A 26677-nucleotide genomic window follows, 5' to 3' on the forward strand; every position below is an offset into this window, starting at 1 on the left:
CCATGATAAACAAAGAAGCCTCCTCGGTGGAGAGACTATTACTCTACGAGTACATAAAGGGTAGTAAGTAGCCTGAGGTTTTCCCAATGCTTGGCTTCTAGATCCCCAGCTGTTCTGTGGATGGTCATTCTGGTTTCCCTGAAGAAGGCACACCATGTACTTTTGAGCAGGATCTTCGTGCCCTGTGTCCAGAAGAGCAAACCGTAATGGATTGGAATGTTTTCGTCAATCTTACCCACAGGATGCTACATTTGATGGCGTCATTGTTTACCTCGCAATGAGTCTGGATCTGCGTGTGTGTCCATTCAGTGGAGACGTCGCCTAGCAGATTAGGAAGGACTATTCCTTTTGGGGTGGGCTAAGACTGTTCTTCACATTGTTCATCCCCTTCTTGATTCACATAGAGCTAAAGAACAATGGAATGGAATGCAACTCTGAAGAGTCTGCAGTGTTTGCCATTGAGTCAAGCATGCCCATACTACACTTTTGTGCTTCGCAAGTGCCTCTCTAAGCGGCCTTTTGGATGTTCTACTTCTGCGCACAGTGGTCGACGGTCCTTAAGTCTGGCTTGTGTGATGGACGGATGGGTGTTTTTATTTATTCTGCTTGCCCTGTAGAACCAGCAACACGTTCCTCACTCACTCATTCACTTATCAACCATGGGTCAAGCTCGTAGAAGTAAAGTTACAGGAGAGTAACTACTGTGGACGTGACTGCTATGGATGTCACAGGAGAGTGGCTGCTATGGATGTCACAGGAGAGGGACTGCTATGGATGTCTCAGGAGAGAGACTGCTATGGGTGTCACAGGAGAGTGACTGCTATGGATGTCACATGAGAGTGACTGCTATGGATGTCTCAGGAGAGAGACTGCTATGGGTGTCACAGGAGAGTGACTGCTATGGATGTCACATGAGAGTGACTGCTATGGATGTCACAGGAGAGTGACTGATATGGATGTCGCAGGAGGTGACTGCTGTGAATGTACCAGGTGACTTCTGTTGATTTTAGAGGAGAGTGACTGCTATGGATGTCACAGGAGGTGACTGCTGTGAATGTACCAGGTGACTTCTGTTGATTTTAGAGGAGAGTGACTGCTATGGATGTCACAGGAGGTGACTGCTGTGAATGTACCAGGTGACTTCTGTTGATTTTAGAGGAGAGTGACTGCTATGGATGTCACAGGAGGTGACTGCTGTGAATGTACCAGGTGACTTCTGTTGATTTTAGAGGAGAGTGACTGCTATGGATGTCACAGGAGGTGACTGCTGTGAATGTACCAGGTGACTTCTGTTGATTTTAGAGGAGAGTGACTGCTATGGATGTCACAGGAGGTGACTGCTGTGAATGTACCAGGTGACTTCTGTTGATTTTAGAGGAGAGTGACTGCTATGGATGTCACAGGAGGTGACTGCTGTGAATGTACCAGGTGACTTCTGTTGATTTTAGAGGAGAGTGACTGCTATGGATGTCACAGGAGGTGACTGCTGTGAATGTACCAGGTGACTTCTGTTGATTTTAGAGGAGAGTGAGTGCTATGTATGTCACAGGAGGTGACTGCTGTGAATGTACCAGGTGACTTCTGTTGATTTTAGAGGAGAGTGACTGCTATGTATGTCACAGGAGGTGACTGCTGTAAATGTACCAGGTGACTTCTGTTGATTTTAGAGGAGAGTGACTGCTATGGATGTCACAGGAGGTGACTGCTTTGAATGTACCAGGTGACTTCTGTTGATTTTAGAGGAGAGTGACTGCTATGGATGTCACAGGAGGTGACTGCTGTGAATGTACCAGGTGACTTCTGTTGATTTTAGAGGAGAGTGACTGCTATGGATGTCACAGGAGGTGACTGCTGTGAATGTACCAGGTGACTTCTGTTGATTTTAGAGGAGAGTGACTGCTATGGATGTCACAGGAGGTGACTGCTGTGAATGTACCAGGTGACTTCTGTTGATTTTAGAGGAGAGTGACTGCTATGGATGTCACAGGAGGTGACTGATGTGAATGTACCAGGTGACTTCTGTTGATTTTAGAGGAGAGTGACTGCTATGGATGTCACAGGAGGTGACTGCTGTGAATGTACCAGGTGACTTCTGTTGATTTTAGAGGAGAGTGACTGCTATGGATGTCACAGGAGGTGACTGCTGTGAATGTACCAGGTGACTTCTGTTGATTTTAGAGGAGAGTGACTGCTATGGATGTCACAGGAGGTGACTGCTGTGAATGTACCAGGTGACGTCTGTTGATTTTAGAGGAGAGTGACTGCTATGGATGTCACAGGAGGTGACTGCTGTGAATGTACCAGGTGACGTCTGTTGATTTTAGAGGAGAGTGACTGCTATGGATGTCACAGGAGGTGACTGCTGTGAATGTACCAGGTGACGTCTGTTGATTTTAGAGGAGAGTGACTGCTATGGATGTCACAGGAGGTGACTGCTGTGAATGTACCAGGTGACGTCTGTTGATTTTAGAGGAGAGTGACTGCTATGGATGTCACAGGAGGTGACTGCTGTGAATGTACCAGGTGACGTCTGTTGATTTTAGAGGAGAGTGACTGCTATGGATGTCACAGGAGGTGACTGCTGTGAATGTACCAGGTGACTTCTGTTGATTTTAGAGGAGAGTGACTGCTATGGATGTCACAGGAGGTGACTGCTGTGAATGTACCAGGTGACTTCTGTTGATTTTAGAGGAGAGTGACTGCTATGGATGTCACAGGAGGTGACTGCTGTGAATGTACCAGGTGACTTCTGTTGATTTTAGAGGAGAGTGACTGCTATGGATGTCACAGGAGGTGACTGCTGTGAATGTACCAGGTGACTTCTGTTGATTTTAGAGGAGAGTGACTGCTATGGATGTCACAGGAGGTGACTGCTGTGAATGTACCAGGTGACTTCTGTTGATTTTAGAGGAGATTGACTGCTATGGATGTCACAGGAGGTGACTGCTGTGAATGTACCAGGTGACTTCTGTTGATTTTAGAGGAGAGTGACTGCTATGGATGTCACAGGAGGTGACTGCTGTGAATGTACCAGGTGACTTCTGTTGATTTTAGAGGAGAGTGACTGCTATGGATGTCACAGGAGGTGACTGCTGTGAATGTACCAGGTGACTTCTGTTGATTTTAGAGGAGAGTGACTGCTATGGATGTCACAGGAGGTGACTGCTGTGCATGTACCAGGTGACTTCTGTTGATTTTAGAGGAGAGTGACTGCTATGGATGTCACAGGAGGTGACTGCTGTGCATGTACCAGGTGACTTCTGTTGATTTTAGAGGAGAGTGACTGCTATGGATGTCACAGGAGGTGACTGCTGTGAATGTACCAGGTGACTTCTGTTGATTTTAGAGGAGAGTGACTGCTATGGATGTCACAGGAGGTGACTGCTGTGAATGTACCAGGTGACTTCTGTTGATTTTAGAGGAGAGTGACTGCTATGGATGTCACAGGAGGTGACTGCTGTGAATGTACCAGGTGACTTCTGTTGATTTTAGAGGAGAGTGACTGCTATGGATGTCACAGGAGGTGACTGCTGTGAATGTACCAGGTGACTTCTGTTGATTTTAGAGGAGAGTGACTGCTATGGATGTCACAGGAGGTGACTGCTGTGAATGTACCAGGTGACTTCTGTTGATTTTAGAGGAGAGTGACTGCTATGGATGTCACAGGAGGTGACTGCTGTGAATGTACCAGGCTACTTCTGTTGATTTTAGAGGAGAGTGACTGCTATGGATGTCACAGGAGGTGACTGCTGTGAATGTACCAGGCTACTTCTGTTGATTTTAGAGGAGAGTGACTGCTATGGATGTCACAGGAGGTGACTGCTGTGAATGTACCAGGCGACTTCTGTTGATTTTAGAGGAGAGTGACTGCTATGGATGTCACAGGAGGTGACTGCTGTGAATGTACCAGGCGACTTCTGTTGATTTTAGAGGAGAGTGACTGCTATGGATGTCACAGGAGGTGACTGCTGCGAATGTACCAGGCGACTTCTGTTGATTTTAGAGGAGAGTGACTGCTATGGATGTCACAGGAGGTGACTGCTGCGAATGTACCAGGCGACTTCTGTTGATTTTAGAGGAGAGTGACTGCTATGGATGTCACAGGAGGTGACTGCTGCGAATGTACCAGGTGACTTCTGTTGATTTTAGAGGAGAGTGACTGCTATGGATGTCACAGGAGGTGACTGCTGCGAATGTACCAGGTGACTTCTGTTGATTTTAGAGGAGGGTGACTGCTATGGATGTCACAGGAGAGTGACTGTTGTGAATGTACCAGGTGACTTCTGTTGATTTTAGAGGAGAGTGACTGCTATGGCTGTCACAGGAGTGACTGCTGTGAATGTTCCAGGTGACTCCTGTTGATTTTAGAGGAGAGGGACTGCTTTGTTAGAGTAGTGTGACTGATACAGATGTCACAGGAGAGCGACTTCCGCAGGTGTTATTGTGAAGTGACTGATGTGAATGTCTCAAGAGAGTGGCTGCTATGGATCTTGAAGTAGAGTCAATGCTGTGAATGACTGCTGCGGATGTTACAAGAAAATGGCTGCTACTGATTTTAGAGGAGCCTGAGTGCTATGCATCTTAGACTAGGGTGACTGCTGTGGATGTCACTGGAGAGTAGCTGCTATGGGTGTTACAGTAGAGTGACTGCTGTAGATGTCTCAGAAGAGTGACTGCTACTGATTTTACAGGAGAGTGGTTGCTAGCTCCGGGCGTTACTGTAAGAGTGGCTTCTGTAGATGTCTCAGAAGAGTGACTGTTACTGATGTTACAGGAGAGTGGCTGCTATGGGCGTTACTGTAGAATGACTTCTGTGGATGTCTCAGAAGAGTGACTGTTACTGATGTTGCAGGAGAGTGGCTGCTATGGGCGTTACTGTAGAATGACTTCTGTGGATGTCTCAGAAGAGTGACTGTTACTGATTTTACAGGAGAGTGGTTGCTAGCTCAGGGCATTGCTGTAGGGATGGCATAGCAGAGTTGCTGCTATGGGTGTTACAGTAAGAGTGGCTGCTAGCTACGGGCGTTGCTGTAGGGATGTCACAGCAGAGTGGCTGCTATGGGTGTTACAGTAGAGTGTCTGCTACGGGCGTTGCTGTAGGGATGTCACAGCAGAGTGGCTGCTATGGGTGTTACAGTAAGAGTGACTGCTCTGGATGTCTCAGAAGAGTGGCTGCTATGGGTGTTACAGTAAGAGTGACTGCTGTGGATGTCTCAGAAGAGTGGCTGCTATGGGTGTTACAGTGGAGTGGCTGCTAGCTACGGGCGTTGCTGTAGGGATGTCACAGCAGAGTTGCTGCTATGGGTGTTACAGTAAGAGTGACTGCTGTGAATGTCTCAGCAGAGTTGCTGCTACCGGTGTTACAGTAAGAGTGACTGCTGTGGATGTCTCAGCAGAGTTGCTGCTATGGGTGTTACAGTAAGAGTGACTGCTGTGAATGTCTCAGCAGAGTTGCTACCGGTGTTACAGTAAGAGTGACTGCTGTGGATGTCACAGCAGAGTTGCTGCTATGGGTGTTACAGTAAGAGTGACTGCTGTGAATGTCTCAGCAGAGTTGCTGCTACCGGTGTTACAGTAAGAGTGACTGCTGTGAATGTCTCAGCAGAGTTGCTGCTACCGGTGTTACAGTAAGAGTGACTGCTGTGGATGTCTCAGCAGAGTTGTTGCTATGGGTGTTACAGTAGAGTGTCTGCTACGGGCGTTGCTGTAGAGATGCCTCAGCAGAGTTGCTGCTACGGGTGTTACAGTAAGAGTGACTGCTGTGAATGTCTCAGCAGAGTTGCTGCTACCGGTGTTACAGTAAGAGTGACTGCTGTGGATGTCTCAGCAGAGTTGTTGCTATGGGTGTTACAGTAGAGTGTCTGCTACGGGCGTTGCTGTAGAGATGCCTCAGCAGAGTTGCTGCTACGGGTGTTACAGTAAGAGTGACTGTTAGCTACGGGCGTTGCTGTAGAGATGCCTCAGCAGAGTTGCTGCTACGGGTGTTACAGTAAGAGTGACTGTTAGCTACGGGCGTTGCTGTAGAGATGCCTCAGCAGAGTTGCTGCTACGGGTGTTACAGTAAGAGTGACTGTTAGCTACGGGCGTTGCTGTAGAGATGCCTCAGCAGAGTTGCTGCTACGGGTGTTACAGTAGAGTGTCTGCTACGGGCGTTGCTGTAGAGATGTCTCAGCAGAGTTGCTGCTACGGGTGTTACAGTAGAGTGTCTGCTACGGGCGTTGCTGTAGGGAAGTCACAGTAGCGTTGCTGCTATGGGTCTTACAGTAGAGTGTCTGCTACGCATCTGTTATCAGGACTTGACCTCTCTCCGCTTTCTTTTTCTCAAGGTTCAGCGAAACGCAGCGTCAGTGCTTCTGGAGCCGAGCGCCAGCCCGGGGCAAAGTATGTATGATTTACGCTCTTTAAGTTACCGAGTAATTGCTTGCGCAGCAGCGGCGATCTGAGTTCCCTGGCAGTGTGTTTAAGGTCACGGTTATTAAATCAGTATTTCTATCCGTGTTTGGAACATTCTGATGAACCAGGTTATTTTACGTGAAACATAAATGTCGGAGGGGAAATTGCTATATTTTATGTACATCTCATTTAAAAGCTGAGAATGTGTTTTGGACAGCTTTTAAGTCTATTAAGTCAGCCCGGTGCTTGATTCTATGAGCAAAATATTTATTTTCAAAATGCTTGGCACCATTTTATATAAGATGGAAACACGTCGATTTAGGATTTGCATTGGACTGCCAGGATAGTTGCATTTCAGTGTGTCAAAAATAATACACATCTCTATACCCATTGGGTGCTGGCAGGGGCCACAAGGCCTTGGGTTCCCTCGCGAGCTCCAAAGAAAATTAAGTCGAGGTGCCTGGGTGGACAGAGGGGCGCCCACAGAAAAACTGCAATGGCCTGTTCCTGTACCTCAATGGATGCTGGCTGGGGGGGGGGGGGCAGGGGCATTGGGGACCTTGAGGCTCACCCCTGCAGCCTACAACTTATGCCATGTTGTGGTTGGTCCAAAAATGAAGAATAATACATTACAAGTGGGAGCTGCTCATTTAATATTCTTGCTCCTGCAAGGAGCGCCCCATAATTCCATGCAAGGGCTTTTTGCATAATTATATTTTGTATTTCCTGGTGGTACTCCTAGAAGGGGCAGCGGCACCACCAACCATTTTATCAATGTTGGGGAGGGCTGCAGGAGTGCAGCACCATGCCCCCCCTGCAACATAAATAACAAGCATTGGCTAAGCTAATAGGTTTCATCAATACCAGAGCTATTGGTTTTGCCAATGTGTTGAAGCCATATTGTACACCTGCATGGCTGTTGTTCAGCATGGCTAAACGTTAGTGGCATGGATGAGAGTGGTGTGGAGTGTCGCAGACTGCAGAAGAGTGTTGTGTAGAGGCACAGATTGGAGTGGAGAGTTGTGGAGTGGCGTAGAGTGAATCGGAGTGTCATGAAGATTTGTAGAGTGGAGTGGTGTAGAGCAGAGTGTAGTGGTGTAGAGTAGGGTAGGAGTGGTGTGGAGTGGTGTAGAGAGCCATAGAATGGTGGGGCACAGAGTGTTGTAGACTGGGGTGGCACAGAGTAGCATAGAATGGAGTGGTGCAGAGTGGAGTAGAGTGTCGTAGAGTAGAGTGGAGTAGAGTTGCATGGAGTGGCAGAGAGGGAGTTGCATAGGGTGGAGTAGAGTGTCGTAGAGTTGAGTGACATAGAATAGAGTAGAGTGGAGTAGAGTGTTTTGGAGTGGTATAGAGTGTAGTGACATGGCGTTGAGTGGAGAGTCGTAAAGTGTCATGGAGTAGAGTGGAGTGGAGTAGAGAGGCATAGAGTGAAATGTCGTAGGATGGAGGGGAATAGACTGTCGTAGAGGGGAGTGGAGTGCTGTAGAGGGGAGTGGAGTGGCATGACATGGCATAGAATCTAGGCCACTCTACTCCTCTCTTTGCCACTCCACTCTATGCCACTCCAAGACACTCTATGACACTCCACTCTGCGCCTCTCCACGCTACTCCACTGTATGACAATCGTGCCATTCTACTCAAGGACACTTTACTTCACTCAACATTACACCAATCCAGTTAAGTGGCATAGAGTACTGTAGAGTGTTGTGGAATAGAGTGAATTAGAGTGGAGTGACGGAGAGTGGAGCAGCATAGAGTGCCCTAGCACAGAGTAGAGTGGAGTAAAGTGTTGCAGAGTAGAGTAGCATAGAGTGGCATGGTGTAGCATTATCGAGTGGAGAAAGGAGGCATGGAGTGTAGTAGGGGGAGTGGCATAGAGTGTTGTAGAGTTGAGTGTCATAGAGAGGAGTAGAGTGGCCTACAGTGAAGTGGCATAAAGTGTCATAGTGTGGAGTAGCATAGAGTGGAGTAGAGTCGAGTGAGAAAGAGTCGAGGTTGGTATAGTGGAGTAGAGTGGTCTAGAGTGGCGTAGAGTGGATTAGCATAGAATGGAGTAGAGTGTCATAAAGTGAAGGGGCGTAGAGTGTTGTACAGTGTTGTAGAGAGACGTGGAGTACAGTAGGGTAGTGTGGGGAATGGCATAGATTGAAGGGGCATAGAGTTGCATAGAGCGTGGAATATGCATGCTGTGGTAGTGCAGTGCCATTAAAGACAACATGTTTTTAATTGAAATATAGCCTTATAGCCCGCCGTAGTGAGCTAAACAGGCTCGGCGAGGGACTTTAACAAGGCAGCAGGACTTTAATAGCTGGTATAGCCCTGCTATGAAGGGCTATAAGGCTATTAGAACATTCTGCCACTAGAGGGCAGAATGTTCTAACAAATTAAACTAAGGCATCAGGGAGCGCGAGGGGATTGAAATCCCCTCTGGCTTCCTGAAGCCTATGTTCACAGCCACAAAGAAGCATTGGAATGTTGAAGCTCCGAGCTTATACCAGCCATTATAAGCCCGGAGCTACTCCATTGTTTTCAATGGAGCTTCCAACATTCCAATGTTCTAATGATCATTACATTTGCACAGATATACAGTTTCAATGACATAACTATACAGCGCACAAACAATGTATGGAAATGCCATCACCGATTGATTAGTTTTGATTGCATTCAAATATTAAAATATTTGTTTCCAGCACATTTTAGAATTAGAAAAACATGTACTTCATTTGTGCTTTCCTAATTCTGGTATATTCTGAAATATTTGCATAGATAAATCTGATAGAGACTTCTAGCTGCAGATTTTGTACCTTTGAATTTCTCAGACGTCAGAATGGATCAAGAAACATTTGCGTGAGCAGTACCCCTGTGCACCGTTGGATGACTTTGTTCGGTTCCGCACGGTGTTGTTGGCACCGGAAGTGACATCGTAGTCACCTATATCGGTGCCACTCAGGCACACGTCAGTTCTTTTCTTCTGCGCCAGTTAACACTGATTAAAAGATTCACTGAAAAAACAAAGGTTAAAGTGACATCATAGTTAGGAATTGTAATATGTTACTTTACTTTAAAAAACCATGGACATTCATTGTAAAAGCCAAAGTTTAAAGGGACGTTATTGTTAGATGACAATTTTGATTAAAAGGAACTGTTTTAAATGAACAAAACCACTGAAATTCACCAGTTATAATTATCTCAAGGGGTGGGCCATAAATTCCATTCTGCCGGTGGAGTTGTCAGAGTTTTGAGTTTCAACAACATTTCACCAACCTCTGTGTGAGTTTTTTCTTATGAGCCGCTTGCCAGCGGTAAATTGTCGAGGGAGATTCGGCGTCTCCAAGCATGTTTTTGGCACTAGGATGGCACCTGGTGAGATTTTCCCAACGCAGACAGTCGCGAATGATGGCAGTCAGAAAGCTGCCATTCAAGTAGATATTCTACTCGAGCAACAGTAAAATGGTGTTGTTCTCTCTGATTTTTCATCACTTAACTAGATCAGCACAACATGTTCATGGAATTCTGCATAGTTTTCATGTAACTGCGGCACTCCCCGAGTTCTGCCCACCCTTAGTTATCTCAAGTGACTATAACTCGTGCACTTAAGTAACTATAACTCATGCCCTCGCCATGCGCTGCTGATTACCTCACATATTACATCGCTCATGACGTGCTATGACATCATTGATAACATCACTGCAACATCTGAAATAACATCATTGATAACATCACTGTGCATGGCGGGGTCGTGAGTTATAGTTACTTTAAGGCACAAGTTATAGTTACTTGAGATAACTATAACTGGTGAATTACAGTGGTTTTGTTAATTTAAAACTGTATGTTTTAACTGGCATTTCCACCTAATTATACCAAGCCTTACCATATATATATGTATATATATATATGGTAAGGGTTGGTATAATTAGGTGACCATGTAGCTAGAGACTCCAGAGGTGGAGATCGAGAAAAGCGCCTCAGGAGATTGGAGTCTCGCTACATTATTGATTTGGCGACCAAAACCCCTTTGGGTCTGAATATGGGGGAGGAATTGAAAGTACACCTGTAAATACTGTATGAATTGTAAATAATAATTGATAACACATTTTTTACCTCACACTGGGACTTGGGCCATAAGAGATTAATTGAATTTCTAGATTGAGGATGTTTTTGCAATCATTAGTTTTGAATTTAATCCTTTTTTTTATTGGAGAAGATTGGTAACATGTTGACAATTTAACTCTTGAATTGTGTACAACAATCTTTGACTTTGATATTGTGTTTAATTTTGCCCATTTGAGGGCTTTAACAGTTTTTTGGTTTAGATCGGGAGTGACCGAGCCAATAAGCATTTGCTTAATGAAAACATGTGAAATGAAATGTTAATGAATGAGCTATTTGGTCTCCGAAACTTGAACCAGCAAATCTATGCCATGTACACATTTATTTTATTGCTATAATAATTGGGCAATTTTGGTTACTTAACTCCAATGCTAGTAACATGTCTGTTTATATCACGTCGATAACGATGTTGCCTGACTTTTTAATGGCGTCTCAGTGAGACAGATCCCGTGAGACTGTGTGAGGTAATGTTGTGTATATTTTGCAGCGTCATGGCGGCCGCCTGATACTGACGAAGGCGTACCGCCGAAACGCGTCTTGATCTTTGTTACTTCTGTGTAAAATAAATCCGTCTTGAATTTAACCCCCTGCGAGTGCAGTCATCTTTTCCTGTAAATTCAATATACTACGCGTTTCTGTCGGCGCGTGATTGTCACCCGCTACTGAGTGCGCCGGTGACTACGGCAGAGGTCTGGAGCGTAGCAAACTTTTGAAGAGTGCCGGAGCACCGCTCTAAGCATCTAGAAGCAGCTGGGCATTACGAGTACCGCTGAGAGTCTGATGGAGTTCTTGGACCAGTCATTAAGAACCGCGTGAGGCATGCGGTAAGGACTTATGATTTATTATTCTCATGCGAGTACAATGCCTGAATGAACTTTGATGCATACATGAGCATAGCGAGGGGGGAAGCACATTTGGTATTCTGAACCACAGATGAATCCTATGTACACTGAGGCGGACCGCCGTGACGCAGCCTCAGATATATTTAAGACGAGAATTGGTGCTCGTCCTGCAGTGGATGCAGGGACTTCAAGTCAGCCGCTACAAGGACTCAAAGCAAAGTACCAAGTACCTGAAAGGCTATACGAACGTGAGACCAGGAAGTGGTGGGAGGCAACATCACTCCAACATTATATAGATGTAAACAGAGTACCTCGAGGACTAAGAATCTATACTATTCCAGCCTATGAGAGCCCGAATCCGAAACTTTTGGATGAGTGGGCTGAATATACTGCAGCGTCTTTCAAGGGCTTGTTGGTTATCTTAGTTAAATTCGCCTGGATTGACAGACAAGAGACTCTGGACAATATCAGTGAATTCGAAACAAAAATTGCTGAGGAGGGAGACAAGGATGAACATGGTGCATTGAGAGCATCGACGAAGAAAAGATTGGAGATTTATGAGGGCAAAATTAAACAGCGCAAACAATAAAAATTCGAAAGGGAAGCTCAAGATTACGAGCAAGGTAGAATTCTAACATTTGCTCGTAAATACGACGCCCCCAGGAGAGATCTGAGAAAAACTCGTTTGCAGCAACAGCAACCGACAGCAGCTCCAGTAACCTCAGAATCAGAAGTCTCAGGGGCTGAACATTCAGATAATGAAACAAGAGGGGCTTCAGGATTAAGTGCACCAACTACTCCCCATTTTTACGAGAAATTCGATTTAGTCAGGCAAGCGTGGCTGAGAGGAGGGAAGGGAATACCGCCCGAACCAGTCACAGGCGCACAAGGAGAGGTGGGGGGCACGCGTCCAAAAAGAGGCGCAGGCAACTTCAGCAAGAAGAAGAAGAAAACCACCCAAAATCAATGATGCCAGTGATATCAGAGAATGAAACTGAGAATTTAACTATCATCAACTTGACTCCTAAAGTCCTGACAGCCTCAGAGATATCGGTTCTACAGCTGGGACTAATGTTTTGCCCCACAAGCAACTTTGAGTTTGTACAGACACGAATTGATGTCTTTAAACTGGTGCGGAAAATAAAACTACATAAATTCTTCAAGTTAAAGAACGCTACCACATCTGAAATCCCACAAACATTAAACCAGAACACTATAAATGAAAATGAGTTGGAGCTCTTGGCAATCATGGAAGATCTCAATGTGGAAGGCATAACGGCCAGCCAAGAGGAACAGGACAATCGGGAAATTACTTTTAATACCTATCAGAAACGACAAACAAGTCCATTTAAACCAGTCTCGAAAGTTGTTCCACCAACCACCATGGACATGATTGATGTCTTTGACGAAAGGGTCATACTTGACCTCAAGAAATTGAGGGAAAATCCAACGGAGAATAACAGACCTAAATGGAACTTGACATTTGATCAAAGAAATGCACTAAGGCATTTGGAAGCAGACAAGAATATCATAATTAAACCCTCAGATAAGGGTGGCAATGTGGTGTTACAAACTCGCAAGAACTATTGCAATGAAGCACTCTTACAACTCAGTAATCGAGACAATTATGTACCTATCACCACAAGAGAATACTTGGAAAGTATCACACAGTATGAGGCACTGACGCACAAATGGCACCTGAAAGGAATGCTGTCAGTAGAGGAATTTAAATTTTTGCAAGTTCCTAATCCAAGGATACCCACCTTTTATCATCTGTCGAAGGTGCATAAGAACCCCACTAAACCCCCAGGGCGTCCGATAATTTTATCTATTGGGGGCTTGTTAGAGAACATGTCAAAGTTCATAGACTTCTATCTCTTTCCATTTGTGGAAGAACTGTCTAGTTACACTAGAGATACTAAAGATTTCCTACGATGCATCGAAGGAAGTCCATGGGAGTCTGATTTTCTAATGGTGACCCTAGATATAGCCAATCTATACACAAGTATTTCTCACGAACAGGGTCTGGACGCTATCACTCAGATTTTACAGCAAAGACCATTTAAATACAGAGAACACAGTGAGATGTTAATTGACTTTCTTCGCTTCTGCCTGTTTAACAACATTTTTATTTTTCAGGAGCAGATCTATCGACAGAAACGGGGGACGGCCATGGGAGCCTGCTTCGCCCCCAGCTACGCGAACTTGTTCGTTGGCTGGTGGGAGAAGCAGGCGGCCTGGTCGGACTCCTGCGACCATTGGGTCGACAAGACCATAATTTGGAGGCGTTATATTGATTTTTTTTGAAAATATATTTTTATTGCAGATTAGTACAGAAAACAATTATTCCGGTCAACATCACTACATCCCAATATGTGCTACGTAGATGGCACTTGAGGTCACATTACAGGGCCATTTAGCCCACAACCCGGAGGGCAGGCGGCGGTGATTAGGAGAAAGGCCTCCGCGTGCACATCATATCAATATAATCATGACCGGTCAACAAAGAATCCTTGCATCTGCTTTTCTTTTCCTCCCATTCCCCCAACATATAAAATGAAACAAATCACTGGAACTAATATTGAATTATCTGCACCACCACTTCTCAGCATCACTGCCCCCGCTCCCCCACTTCCATATCTCACTACACGGAAAGCATATCACAGTGAACCAATGCAATCATCCTATAATCAATGGTAATCGTCAACGTAGCAAATCCCTAACGTCAGTGATTGTCCCATATCAATACCCAGGTCCCCCCCCTTACAAATACGGCGGTGTGGGCAGTTGCAGAATCTCACAACCCAACTCAACAGTGTTTCTGAAGGGCTAGTAAAGCTATGTACTGTATGTATTGACCACATGGATGTGGGGCACTCAATCCTCCCCCTCTGTCGATTGAAGATCCTTCAAAGTCTTGGAGGCGTTATATTGATGACCTCTTTTTGGTCTGGAGAGGCGATAGAGAGTCAGTGGAAGAATATATCAAACATCTCAATAGTAATGATTTAAATTTGAAGTTCTCTGGGGAAATCAGCAATACTGAGGTTAGCTATCTGGATGTCAGGATATTTGTCACAGAGAACAAATTACAAACAGCACTCTTTAGGAAGCCTACTGCGGGAAACTCAGTGCTACATGCACGTAGTAGTCGTCCCACAAGTCTCAAGAACAGCATCCCCTATGGGGAACTTTTGCGCATTAAACGCAACAGCTCTAGGCCAGGAGATTTCAATCAAGCAGGTGCAGCTAGCCTGAATAGATTCAGAGAACGTGGCTATAAAGAAAGAGTACTGAGTGAAGCATGGAAGAAAGCCCAGGGCAGAAGTAGAACAGATTTAATCAAGGAAATCCCTAAAGATAAGACTGCAGGTAACAACAATCTCAGGCTCATTACTAACTTTTCGAATGCTGCCAAGAGCTTGAAGAAAATCATATTTTCCAATTGGAATATATTGAGATCCGATCCTATTATTGGTCGTGATATTCCTGCACAACCATCTGTTACTTTTTGTAAGACCAGATCACTGAAGGACCAACTAGTACAGAGCCATTTCGCACCGATCAACAGAGGCATATAGGGTCTAGGAGGATTTTATCCCTGCAATAAGTGCAAGGCATGCGCAGATAGCAGGAGAATCACATGCTATCATGTACCTGGTAGGAGTGACCCAGTGACTATTAAGAAATTCATGAACTGTCTGACACCTTTTGTAGTATATTGTCTGAGTTGCCCTTGTGGCCTCAGATATATAGGGAGCACGAAACACCCAGCCAATATTCGCATTCTGGAACACCAAAGGGCTATACAAAATAATGATAGTAACTATCCAGTAGCGCGCCATTTTCACACCCATCATAATAGTAACCGTAAACTTCTGAGTTATTTCTGTCTAGACCATGTAGCTAGAGACTCCAGAGGTGGAGATCGAGAAAAACGCCTCAGGAGATTGGAGTCTCGCTACATTATTGATTTGGCGACCAAAACCCCTTTGGGTCTGAATATGGGGGAGGAATTGAAAGGACACCTGTAAATACTGTATGAATTGTAAATAATAATTGATAACACCTTTTTTACCTCACACTGGGACTTAAGGCCATAAGAGATTAATTGAATTTCTAGATTGAGGATGTTTTTGCACTCATTAGTTTTGAATTGAATCCTTTTTTCATTGGAGATTATTGGTAACATGTTGACAATTTAACTCTTGAATTGTGTACAACAATCTTTGCATTTGATATTGTGTTTAATTTTGCCCATCCGAGGGCCTTAACAGTTTTTTGGTTTAGATCGGGAGTGACCGAGTCAATAAGCATTTGCTTAATGAAAACATGTGAAATGAAATGTTAATGAATGAGCTATTTGGTCTCCCGAAACTTGAACCAAGCATATCTATGCCATGTACACATTTATTTTATTGCTATATTAATTGGGCAATTTTGGTTACTTAACTCCAATGCTAGTAACATGTCTGTTTATTTCACGTCGATAACGATGTTGCCTGACTTTTTAATGGCGTCTCAGTGAGACCGATCCCGTGAGACTGTGTGAGGTAATGTTGTGTATATTTTGCAGCGTCATGGCGGCCGCCTGATACTGACGAAGGTGTACCGCCGAAACGCGTCTTGATCTTTGTTACTTCTGTGTAAAATAAATCCGTCTTGGATTTAACCCCCCGCGAGTGCAGTCATTTTTTCCTGTAAATTCAATATATATATATATATATATATATTGCTGAGGCAAACAGACAATTAGACAACTTAGACCACTATGAGCCAACAAAGAGGAACCCATTGGAAGGATGGAGGGATGAATATCACTCTTTATTGTTGGCATGGAAGAACAAAGGTCTGATTGACTTCGAAGAATATTCCTATTTAAAAACGGACCATCCCATCACAGCCACAATTTACTTTTTACCAAAAGTACATAAAGCCCTCGTGAAACCACCGGGAAGACCTATTGTGAGTTCCATAGGATCATTACTAGAGACAACATCAAGGTTTATTGACATATTTTTAATGAACTATGTAACCACATTACCTTCGTTCCTGAGGGACACAATGGATTTCCTTAAGAAAATCTCAGAAAGTCAAGTGGAAAGCAAACTATTTAATGGCTACAATAGACGTTACTTCACTTTATAGGTCGATACGCCATGAGGACGGAATCAAAGACATCAAGAAAGCTTTGGAAATACGATCTGTTAGTTATTTGGAACACACTGCAATGTTGGTGGAGATGCTCTCCTACTGCCTAACACACAATGCATTTTTGTTTCTGGGGAACCTGTACCTGCAGAAACAAGGGACCGCGATGGGGACATCATTTGCGCCCACATATGCGAACCTGCTGATGGCCATGTGGGAGACTGCAGTAATGGAAGAAGAAAAGAAGAACAAATCAAGAATTAAACTCTGGTGTCGCTTCATCGACGACCTGTTCATCATCTGGGACGGAAATAAAGACGAACTTCAAATATTTATTGATTCTTTGAAAGAAAATGAACTCAACCTCCACTTCACTTCATCTATCAGTGCAACAAAATTGATCTTTCTAGGTGTTGAAGTTTTTGTGAAAAGAGAAACCCTGTGCACTAAAATTCACAGAAAACCCACATCGTGCAACAGCATACTTCGTGCTAACAGTGGGCATCCACTAAAGTTAAAAGGGAGCATTCCATATGGACAAATGCTAAGAGCTAAAAGGAATTGCTCAGAACTGGATGACCTGGAACAAGAAATTGAGGATATGAGTAAACGATTCCGGGAAAGAGGTTACCCTGATGAAGTCATTTCAACAGCACGAAATAGGATGAATCTAAAGAAGAGAGCAGACCTCCTTGTGCCAGGAAACAGCAAGAGGGAAGAAACCAGAGACGAACTAGGGGATAAGAACAATGTGACACGTCTGATCATTGATTACAACAACCAGAATGATGAACTCAAAAAGGCACTACGGAGAAACTGAAAGATCCTACTTCTTGATGAAACTCTTAAAGAGAATTTGACTTCCTATCCAAGCATCACATACAGGAAAACGTCATCTTTACGTGATATCCTGACGCAGAGCCATCTACAACTGAAGCAGCCAAAAAAGTCCTCATGGCTGACCACACCAGGATTCTGGAAATGTGCCAAATGTAAGGCCTGCGAGCATGGCACAAACATTACAGCATACAAACTACAGAATGGACGGATTGAGAAAATAAGGGACCACATAAAATGTGAATCCCAGTATGTGGTCTATAGACTCTTATGCCCTTGCGGGAAATCTTACATAGGAAGCACAATCAATAAATTAAAACTGAGGATCCTCCAACACCTACGAGCAATCAAGAATGAGGACCCAAGCTATCCTATGGCCATACATTTTGATAATTACCATCAGTGCAACCCCAATCTGCTAAAGTACTCTGGAATCAAACTTAGCGAACCATCTGAAAGAGGGGGGGATTGTACACTACAATTACGCAAACTCGAGTCAAGAATGATCCTGGCAATGGGCACAGAGTATCCGTTTGGACACAACTCAGATGCCGAACTGTTTGTACATCTGTAAATCTTCGAACTGACCAAGAATCGACTGAGTATCTGGGAATCCAATTGAGATTGGACAATGTAAATAGATGTAAATAGTGCAATAATCTCAAGAAGAGAATTAGCCATTAGTAGAACTTTACTAATACATTTCAGAAAACAAACTTTTGGGTGAAATAGACTGATGATAATACTAGAATGAAAAGATGCAATACAAACCACCACTTTAACCCAGAAAACTGAAATATATATAAATGTACTTTACAAATTAAAGATGCAAATTCTATGAAAATACCATTCTATGAATGCACTATGCAGACGACATAACTTTAGTATAGATTAGTGCAATTAAAATATGACTAGGAGTTCCTGGTAATAGGTGGATAATTGTAATAATATATATAATAAAGGAGTTGCATGAATCACTAGTATCAAAATGAATTGATAATAAAAGAATAAAATCGATACTGTATAGGACTAAAAATAACTGGTACTTTACGGTGCCAATACAGCCATCAGTTGGATAGACATTTTCACCGATTCTGTAGAAATGTAAATAGTTTGTAAATACGTAGGTGTAGAATATATACACGCTATATGACTCTCAGTCAGTACTTCACTCTGAGATTAGCATACATATGTATACACTTATATAATGAATTATATACACCTAGAAAATGGCCAGCACTAATGAGCCATAACCTGTAAGCAAGGTTGACAGTCTAGATGGACAATGGAAATAGAAAAGGGTTAAACTGCACTGAGCACTTTAAAAATGGTCTAGACACCAGGGACTCTATGGTCCAGTGGAAGACTAGCAGTAGCCGAAACGCGTAGGCCGTCCGATTTAATGCACGTTACTTTGCACATGGTGTGTGAATAAAGAAACGTTAAAAATTCCTACCTGCTTGCTGTGCCGTCACTTCTGCTGGGAGGGTCGGAGCAAGGAGAATCCAAGAAAAAAAAAATATATATATATATATATATATATGTACATATATATATATATATATATATATATATATATATATATATGGTACGTGGCGCTCCCAAAGCTATTAACCAGCAAAGCAATGACAGCCGATCAGCAAACAGGAACAGCGAGACCCAAAGATGGTGCAAATGTTCTTTATTATTTAAATTTGAGCCCAGCACCATTCCGCCATATATATATAACTTACAAACAGTCCTGAATTGCCCTCTTCCCGGCAAACCAACAGGTACGGACCACACGGAGGCATCCAATCATTATTTAAAGTGCTTTTTATTCCGGTGCAGTATCATCACGAAAATATCCGATGGTAAGTGCCCAGCATTACGCGTTTCGCCCGCATCATCGCAAGCTTGATCACACACGTATATATATTCCAACAGTCAACAGTTGCTGGTTCTCCTGCCTCTTGTGACGGCGGGCATGCGACGAGGTAGCAAACCTCTCCTAAATTCTCCCAAGCATCTCCACATATAAATATTGAAGAGACATGCCCCAGCCCAAGCACTTGAAACGTGATGAATTTATTTAATTGCAGCAAAAACACCTGATCCGTTTCAGAGCAGCTTGCTCCTTGTTTACAGTTTAAAGTATATAGTGTGTGTATCTATTGATACTCTAACAACACACGGATGGATTGGGGTCCTAGGGAATGAATTTAAAGACCAGTGAGGAGAACTTCCCCTTTACTTAACCAATATCACTATACTACCTCGGTCTATATGTGAGCACATTATCTGTGTGTGATAAGTTTGCAGAATACTCTCAAAAGAATGTGTGCTCGAAATATAACTAATAAGGGGTATTACCCCCTAAGGACTAGAACCCTCACTCACCCGAAGGTGACATGCTTCATCATATGGGTTACTCCTCCCAGCAGCAAATCCTAGCCCTGCTGAGGGCTACAACTCCCTCACTGGGAGGAAGGAGCACAGGGATGTTTTCAACAGATGTTCACTAGTGTGACTAGGATGCTAAAATCCCATATATGAGGATTTGGTGTAGTGAGGGTGCAGTGCAAAAAAGTGATGAAGGAAAAATTAAATGTGGTTTAAAACTGCCTAGGGAGATTGCAAAAAAAATGTGTGATATGTTTATTGGGTAGCTCTCACTGACAGGATTAAAAAGTAGTGCAAAGAGTAGTATTGATTTAAAACTACTCATATAGTCAGGTCGACATGTTTCAGCCTAGTGATCATTACTATGTATTGGTGGCTTTGTTCAGGAACAAGATGATTTTACATTAATTGTTGCTGCTACTAACTGTGTAACTACAATAACAAACAAAGATAATACAACACCAGTAATCCTGTGAAGTATTTTCAGGATTTTACTGGGAATATCTGTAGGAAAAAATGAGGGAAAAGAGAGCAAACAATACACACTGTCAGTATTTCGTGCCTTATTAACCCCTTCCATGCTCATGACGAGCTCAGCTCGTCATGCACTACACTGCTCGTGTGCTTATGACGAGCTGAACTTGTCATGAACAATGGATTTTTATATTATTCAGCACAGGAGGGGAAAAGTCATAGCACCCAAGGTGTTAATGACATATTCAAATTAATCCTATTGTCAAATAACCATGCATTTGATATTACATGTAGTTCCACTTGCCCTCAATAGTAGGATAGTGTACCTCTTCTCTACCTGGCAACAGCTCAGGGAAAGAGGCCCCGCTCTGTGGGAAACAAAATTCTAAGTCACACCTCTCCAACATTATGGGTGTGATTTGTTATATTTAAAAAAAATGCTCTAATATGTTCTATCCTCAGTGGTACGGTCCCTCCTCTGAAGACGGTGATTCCAATGCAACTACGTAATTAAAAGTTCTTTATCAGTCATTAATTGTTATTTTTTGTTATTTTATCCTCCTTAAAACCAGCTGTTATCTACATGGATAGTATGGAATTAGAAGTGACGGAGGCATAACTGGTTTTGTTGCGAAAAAAGGTTCCCCAGTAGTTTCTCAGGCAATACTGATATTAGGATACATGCCTTATATTGTGTTTACTAGTTCAGCCAAATTACTGGTATGATCTTTGGAAGAGTCCAACCAATGCCCCCACTGTGAATGGAGATAGTGGAGGCCAGTGTAATCTTGAAAAAACGGTTTAAATTGTAAACCAGTCAGTATCTAAAAAAGGGTGGGGGGGAGGGAAGGGGGGGAAAGTGGGCATTTTCCCTATAATTGTTATGAACAAGAAGGGGAAGTACTCTCTTTAAATGAGTTATAGGTATAAGACCCCTATATGATCACAAGAACTAAAGAGAATGTCAAAATGTGTAAAAATTTTCATTATGGCAAAAACGGGTGGTAGGCATGTTAACCAGAAAGTCCTATGTCCCCTTACCTGTCCGTCGGTACCCCGTCACTGTACTGGGCTGCCCCCGGAGGTAGCAGACGGACAGGTCGGCTTCCTTTCAGTAATGTTCTTAATTGTGCATTATTGTTTTCAGGTGCAATCATAGCTGGTCAATGCGCTGGCCATAGGACCCGCGTCTATCAGAAGAAATCAAGAAAATGGTGGATGATGGAAAACAAAACCAGTGGATCACAGACCAAGAGGCGTCTTACCTGATAACATAATTTCCAACTACTTCGTACTTTTATGTATTACCCAAAATACATAAAGAGAGGCTGCCTCCACCTGGAAGGCCCATAATTGCAGGCATTGGGTCATTACTTAAAACCCTTATCCACTTTTGTGGATTTCTTCTTGAGACCTATGGTATCTAAAATGCCAACCTTTTTGTTAGATACAAAAGATCTTCTTCGTCATCTTATGGAGGTTCCATTTGACAGAGACCAGGATTTCTTGATATCCTTCGATGTCGAGTCTCTGTATACGTGTATACCTCAAGATGAGACTTTGGCAACCATACAACATATGTTGGAAGAACATCTCATGGAAAGCATTACACCGGTAGAATTCATTATGGCGTGTGCTCACAAAGTTATGAAGGAAACTTCTTTAAGTTTGAGGATACACTCATTTGAGATGTCATCAGTGATGTCATCAGTGATGTCATTTGAGATGTCATCAGTGATGTCATCAGTGATGTCACTGACCATGTCATGAATGATGTAATATGTGACATCATCAGCAGTGGATTGCGGGTGCGCGATATATAGTTAGTGCAACTAACTATATATGGAATTTCATTGGTTTTATGTCAATAAAATGTCCAGCTAACTATATATGGTCTCTAACATATGGTTTTTTCAGTGAATTTTCAAGGTTTTGTAAATGCAAATTCCTAACTATATATGCTCTATAACCTATGGTTTTTTCAGTGAATTTCATTGGTTTTTTAAAAGCTAATATCTATAGCTGTAAAATATATTCTTTATTACGTGACGTATCACGTAGCCACGTAAGACGCCTCATGACGCGTCGCATAACCGTGACGTATCGGCTCTGCAGCGCAAACAAAACCCGTAACGTAAGCGTGCCGGAGCACGCTTACAGATATATATATTTTTTTTAACCTTAATTAGACAAAATCCACACGTGCACATATCTTGAGGCCTTGCAAAGGCACATCAAACAAACAGTCCCTACAATTTTGCCAAGTTTGCTGGAAATCTATTCCCATAATTTTTTTTTTACTGTTTCTCTTGGTTTTCCCCTTGTTACGCTTACCGGGACGCTACCCGGTACGCGAACCGGACGCTCCAAAAACACAAGATGGCGGACTCCCGTTACGCTGCCGGTTAGCTGCCCGGTTCGCGTACCGGGAAGCGCCTCTACCGCGAAAAATCGCGGGGGACTTTAATATCCCCCTCATCAATCCTAGGGGGTCAGGAGGGGTTTACCTTGCCCCCTTTCCTTCATTTCCCCCTTCTTTTTTCACCACATCTTGTCTCTCGAACCTACCGAGAGACCAGATGGCAGCTGCTCCGGACTGTTTACAATGTTGACAGCTACGCTGCCGGTTAGCTGCCCGGTTAGCTGCCCGGTGAGCTGCCCCGTGAGCTGCCCCGTGAGCTGCCCGGTGCGCGTACCGGGACGCGCCTCTACGGCGTAAAATCGCAAAAAAAAATTTTTTTTTTTTTTGCCCCGCGGGGCACTTTAATATCCCCCTCATCAATCCTAGGGGGTCAGGAGTGGTCTACCTTGCCCCCTTTCCTTCATTTCCCCCTTCATTTTTCACCACATCTTGTCTCTCGATCGTACCGAGAGACAAGATGGCGGCCGCTCCGGACTGTTTAGAATGTTGACAGACACCGGAGAGCCAATCAGCATCGCGAAGTTCCGTTACGCGTCAGGTACGCTAACCGGGGCGCTAATCGGAGCGCTGTCACAGATATATATATTTTTTTAAACGTTAATTTCTCAAAATCCACTGGAGCACATATATTGAGACATAGCAAAGGCACGTCGGGCAAACCATATCTACAATTTTGCCAAGTTTCATGTAAATCTATTCAGCCGTTCGAGCTAAAAGTGAGTCCAACCGCCCTATGGAAAAATGAATGGGAAAAATGCGTTTTAGGACCCCCCTTTTTTCTTGGCCCCCCCTTAACGAAACCCCCCCAAATTTTCAGGGGCTGCTCAGAAACAAAATGTGCCATTTTCCTGAAAATTTCAGCCAATTCCGTCCACAAACGCCAAAGTTATTAGACATAGAATTTTCAGAAATCCCATAGAGAAAAAATCCTAACTATATATACCCACTGGCTATCGCCAGTAGGTAATATACATATATAAACATATGTAATCTGCATATCTATATAAATATAAATGCATGCATACATATACATATATGCATACATATGCATGTTATTTACATGAAAGTTTTAAAAACACTAATAAAAGCAAAGCTAAAAAGCCACCTCATTACAAACAGAATGGCTTTAACTTAAACGAGGGCGAGATCTATTGCATTTTCAATGCTTGTTTACTTTGGTTCTATCAAGAAGGCATTCAGATGTGTCACACATTTGCCATAAATTCTGAATGTTAGCACTCTAGTTGCTCATTAGATCACTGTAGTAAAGCTAGTGCTCACCAGGGAAGTCTGCTGCTAATCATGGTTTGCAGCCATTTTCCCGCATTTTTTATCCCGCAGACTTTCAGTCCGCATACCATTATCCCGCAAGGTCATTGACCTCGCATACCATTATCCCGCATTTTTTCAAAACGCATGTGCATTTATCGCGCATGCCTTTACAAAGAATTACGTTTTAAAGGCATGTATGGTAAATGCATTTGCGTTGTGAAAACCACGATGACAAGAGAGGTAAGTGGGTTTGTGTTAATTTTTTCGTGGGTTAGTGATTGTGTAGTGTAGTGTAGTGTTGTGTAGTGTAGTGTTGTGTTAGTGTAGTGTAGAGTTGTGGTGGTTGTTTAGTGTAGGGTCATGCTGGGGGTAGTGTTTTAGGGTTTAGGGTTGTGTTGTAGTGTTTGCGTAGAGTAGGCTCATGCTGGGGGTAGTGTTTTAGGGTTTAGGGTAGTGTTGTAGTGTTTGCGTAGTGTAGGGTCATGCTGGGGGTAGTGTTTTAGGGTTTAGGGTTGTGTTGTAGTGTTTGCGTAGTGTAGGGTCATGCTGGGGCTAGTGTTTTAGGGTTAAGGGTAGTGTTGTAGTGTTTGCGTAGTGTAGGGTCATGCTGGGCGTAGTGTTTTAGGGTTTAGGATAGTGTTGTAGTGTTTGCGTAGTGTAGGGTCATGCTGGGGGTAGTGTTTTATGGTTTTGGGTAGTGTTGTAGTGTTTGCGTAGTGTAGGGTCATGCTGGGGTGTAGTATTTTAGGGTTTAGGGTAGTGTTGTAGTGTTTGCGTAGTGTAGGGTCATGCTGGGGGTAGTGTTTTAGGGTTTTGGGTAGTGTTGTAGTGTTTGCGTAGTGTAGGGTCATGCTGGGGGTAGTGTTTTAGGGTTTAGGGTAGTGTTGTAGTGTTTGCGTAGTGTAGGGTCATGCTGGGGGTAGTGTTTTAGGGTTTAGGGTTGTGTTGTAGTGTTTGCGTAGTGTAGGGTCATGCTGGGGGTAGTGTTTTAGGGTTTAGGGTTGTGTTGTAGTGTTTGTGTAGTGTAGGGTCATGCTGGGGGTAGTGTTTTAGGGTTTAGGGTAGTGTTGTAGTGTTTGCGTAGTGTAGGGTCATGCTGGGGTGTAGTGTTTTAGGGTTTTGGGTAGTGTTGTAGTGTTTGCGTAGTGTAGGGTCATGCTGGGGGTAGTGTTTTAGGGTTTAGGGTAGTGTTGTAGTGTTTGCGTAGTGTAGGGTCATGCTGGGGGTAGTGTTTTAGGGTTTAGGGTTGTGTTGTAGTGTTTGCGTAGTGTAGGGTCATGCTGGGGCTAGTGTTTTAGGGTTTAGGGTAGTGTTGTAGTGTTTGGGTAGTGTAGGGTCATGCTGGGCGTAGTGTTTTAGGGTTTAGGATAGTGTTGTAGTGTTTGCGTAGTGTAGGGTCATGCTGGGGGTAGTGTTTTAGGGTTTTGGGTAGTGTTGTAGTGTTTGCGTAGTGTAGGGTCATGCTGGGGTGTAGTGTTTTAGGGTTTAGGGTAGTGTTGTAGTGTTTGCGTAGTGTAGGGTCATGCTGGGGGTAGTGTTTTAGGGTTTTGGGTAGTGTTGTAGTGTTTGCGTAGTGTAGGGTCATGCTGGGGGTAGTGTTTTAGGGTTTTGGGTAGTGTTGTAGTGTTTGCGTAGTGTAGGGTCATGCTGGGGTGTAGTGTTTTAGGGTTTTGGGTAGTGTTGTAGTGTTTGCGTAGTGTAGGGTCATGCTGGGGTGTAGTGTTTTAGGGTTTTGGGTAGTGTTGTAGTGTTAGCGTAGTGTAGGGTCATGCTGGGGGTAGTGTTTTAGGGTTTTGGGTAGTGTTGTAGTGTTTGCATAGTGTAGGGTCATGCTGGGGGTAGTGTTTTAGGGTTTTGGGTAGTGTTGTAGTGTTTGCGTAGTGTAGGGTCATGCTGGGGGTAGTGTTTTAGGGTTTTGGGTAGTGTTGTAGTGTTTGCGTAGTGTAGGGTCATGCTGGGGGGTAGTGTTTTAGGGTTTTGGGTAGTGTTGTAGTGTTTGCGTAGTGTAGGGTCATGCTGGGGGTAGTGTTTTAGGGTTTAGGGTAGTGTTGTAGTGTTTGCGTAGTGTAGGGTCATGCTGGGGGTAGTGTTTTAGGGTTTAGGGTAGTGTTGTAGTGTTTGCGTAGTGTAGGGTCATGCTGGGGGTAGTGTTTTAGGGTTTAGGGTAGTGTTGTAGTGTTTGCATAGTGTAGGGTCATGCTGGGGTGTAGTGTTTTAGGGTTTTGGGTAGTGTTGTAGTGTTTGCGTAGTGTAGGGTCATGCTGGGGGTAGTGTTTTAGGGTTTAGGGTAGTGTTGTAGTGTTTGCGTAGTGTAGGGTCATGCTGGGGTGTAGTGTTTTAGGGTTTTGGGTAGTGTTGTAGTGTTTGCGTAGTGTAGGGTCATGCTGGGGGTAGTGTTTTAGGGTTTAGGGTAGTGTTGTAGTGTTTGCGTAGTGTAGGGTCATGCTGGGGGTAGTGTTTTAGGGTTTAGGGTTGTGTTGTAGTGTTTGTGTAGTGTAGGGTCATGCTGGGGGTAGTGTTTTAGGGTTTAGGGTAGTATTGTAGTGTTTGCGTAGTGTAGGGTCATGCTGGGGTGTAGTGTTTTAGGGTTTTGGGTAGTGTTGTAGTGTTTGCGTAGTGTAGGGTCATGCTGGGGGTAGTGTTTTAGGGTTTAGGGTAGTGTTGTACTGTTTGTGTAGTGTAGGGTCATGCTGGGGGTAGTGTTTTAGGGTTTAGGGTAGTTTAGTTGTTTAGTGTATGCTAAAGGCATATTCGTGCTAAAAGTTTTCGTTATTTTAATTTGCGGCCTAATAGT

General features: G+C 43.7%; 1 protein-coding gene across 2 annotated transcripts in view; it reads left to right on the plus strand.

Annotated features, from left to right (window-relative positions):
• Positions 1–26677, plus strand: part of NEK10 (NIMA related kinase 10) — a 1104115-nt gene that overhangs the window by 881999 nt on the left and 195439 nt on the right. For both annotated transcript variants that reach the window (XM_078663960.1, XM_078663961.1), the window contains exon 30: positions 6327–6381. In XM_078663960.1, the coding sequence (XP_078520086.1) occupies positions 6327–6381 (55 nt within the window). The remainder of the gene's footprint in view (positions 1–6326; positions 6382–26677) is intronic.

This window comes from Lissotriton helveticus, chromosome 10 (genome assembly GCF_964261635.1).
Source record: "Lissotriton helveticus chromosome 10, aLisHel1.1, whole genome shotgun sequence".
Lineage (NCBI taxonomy): Eukaryota > Metazoa > Chordata > Amphibia > Caudata > Salamandridae > Lissotriton > Lissotriton helveticus.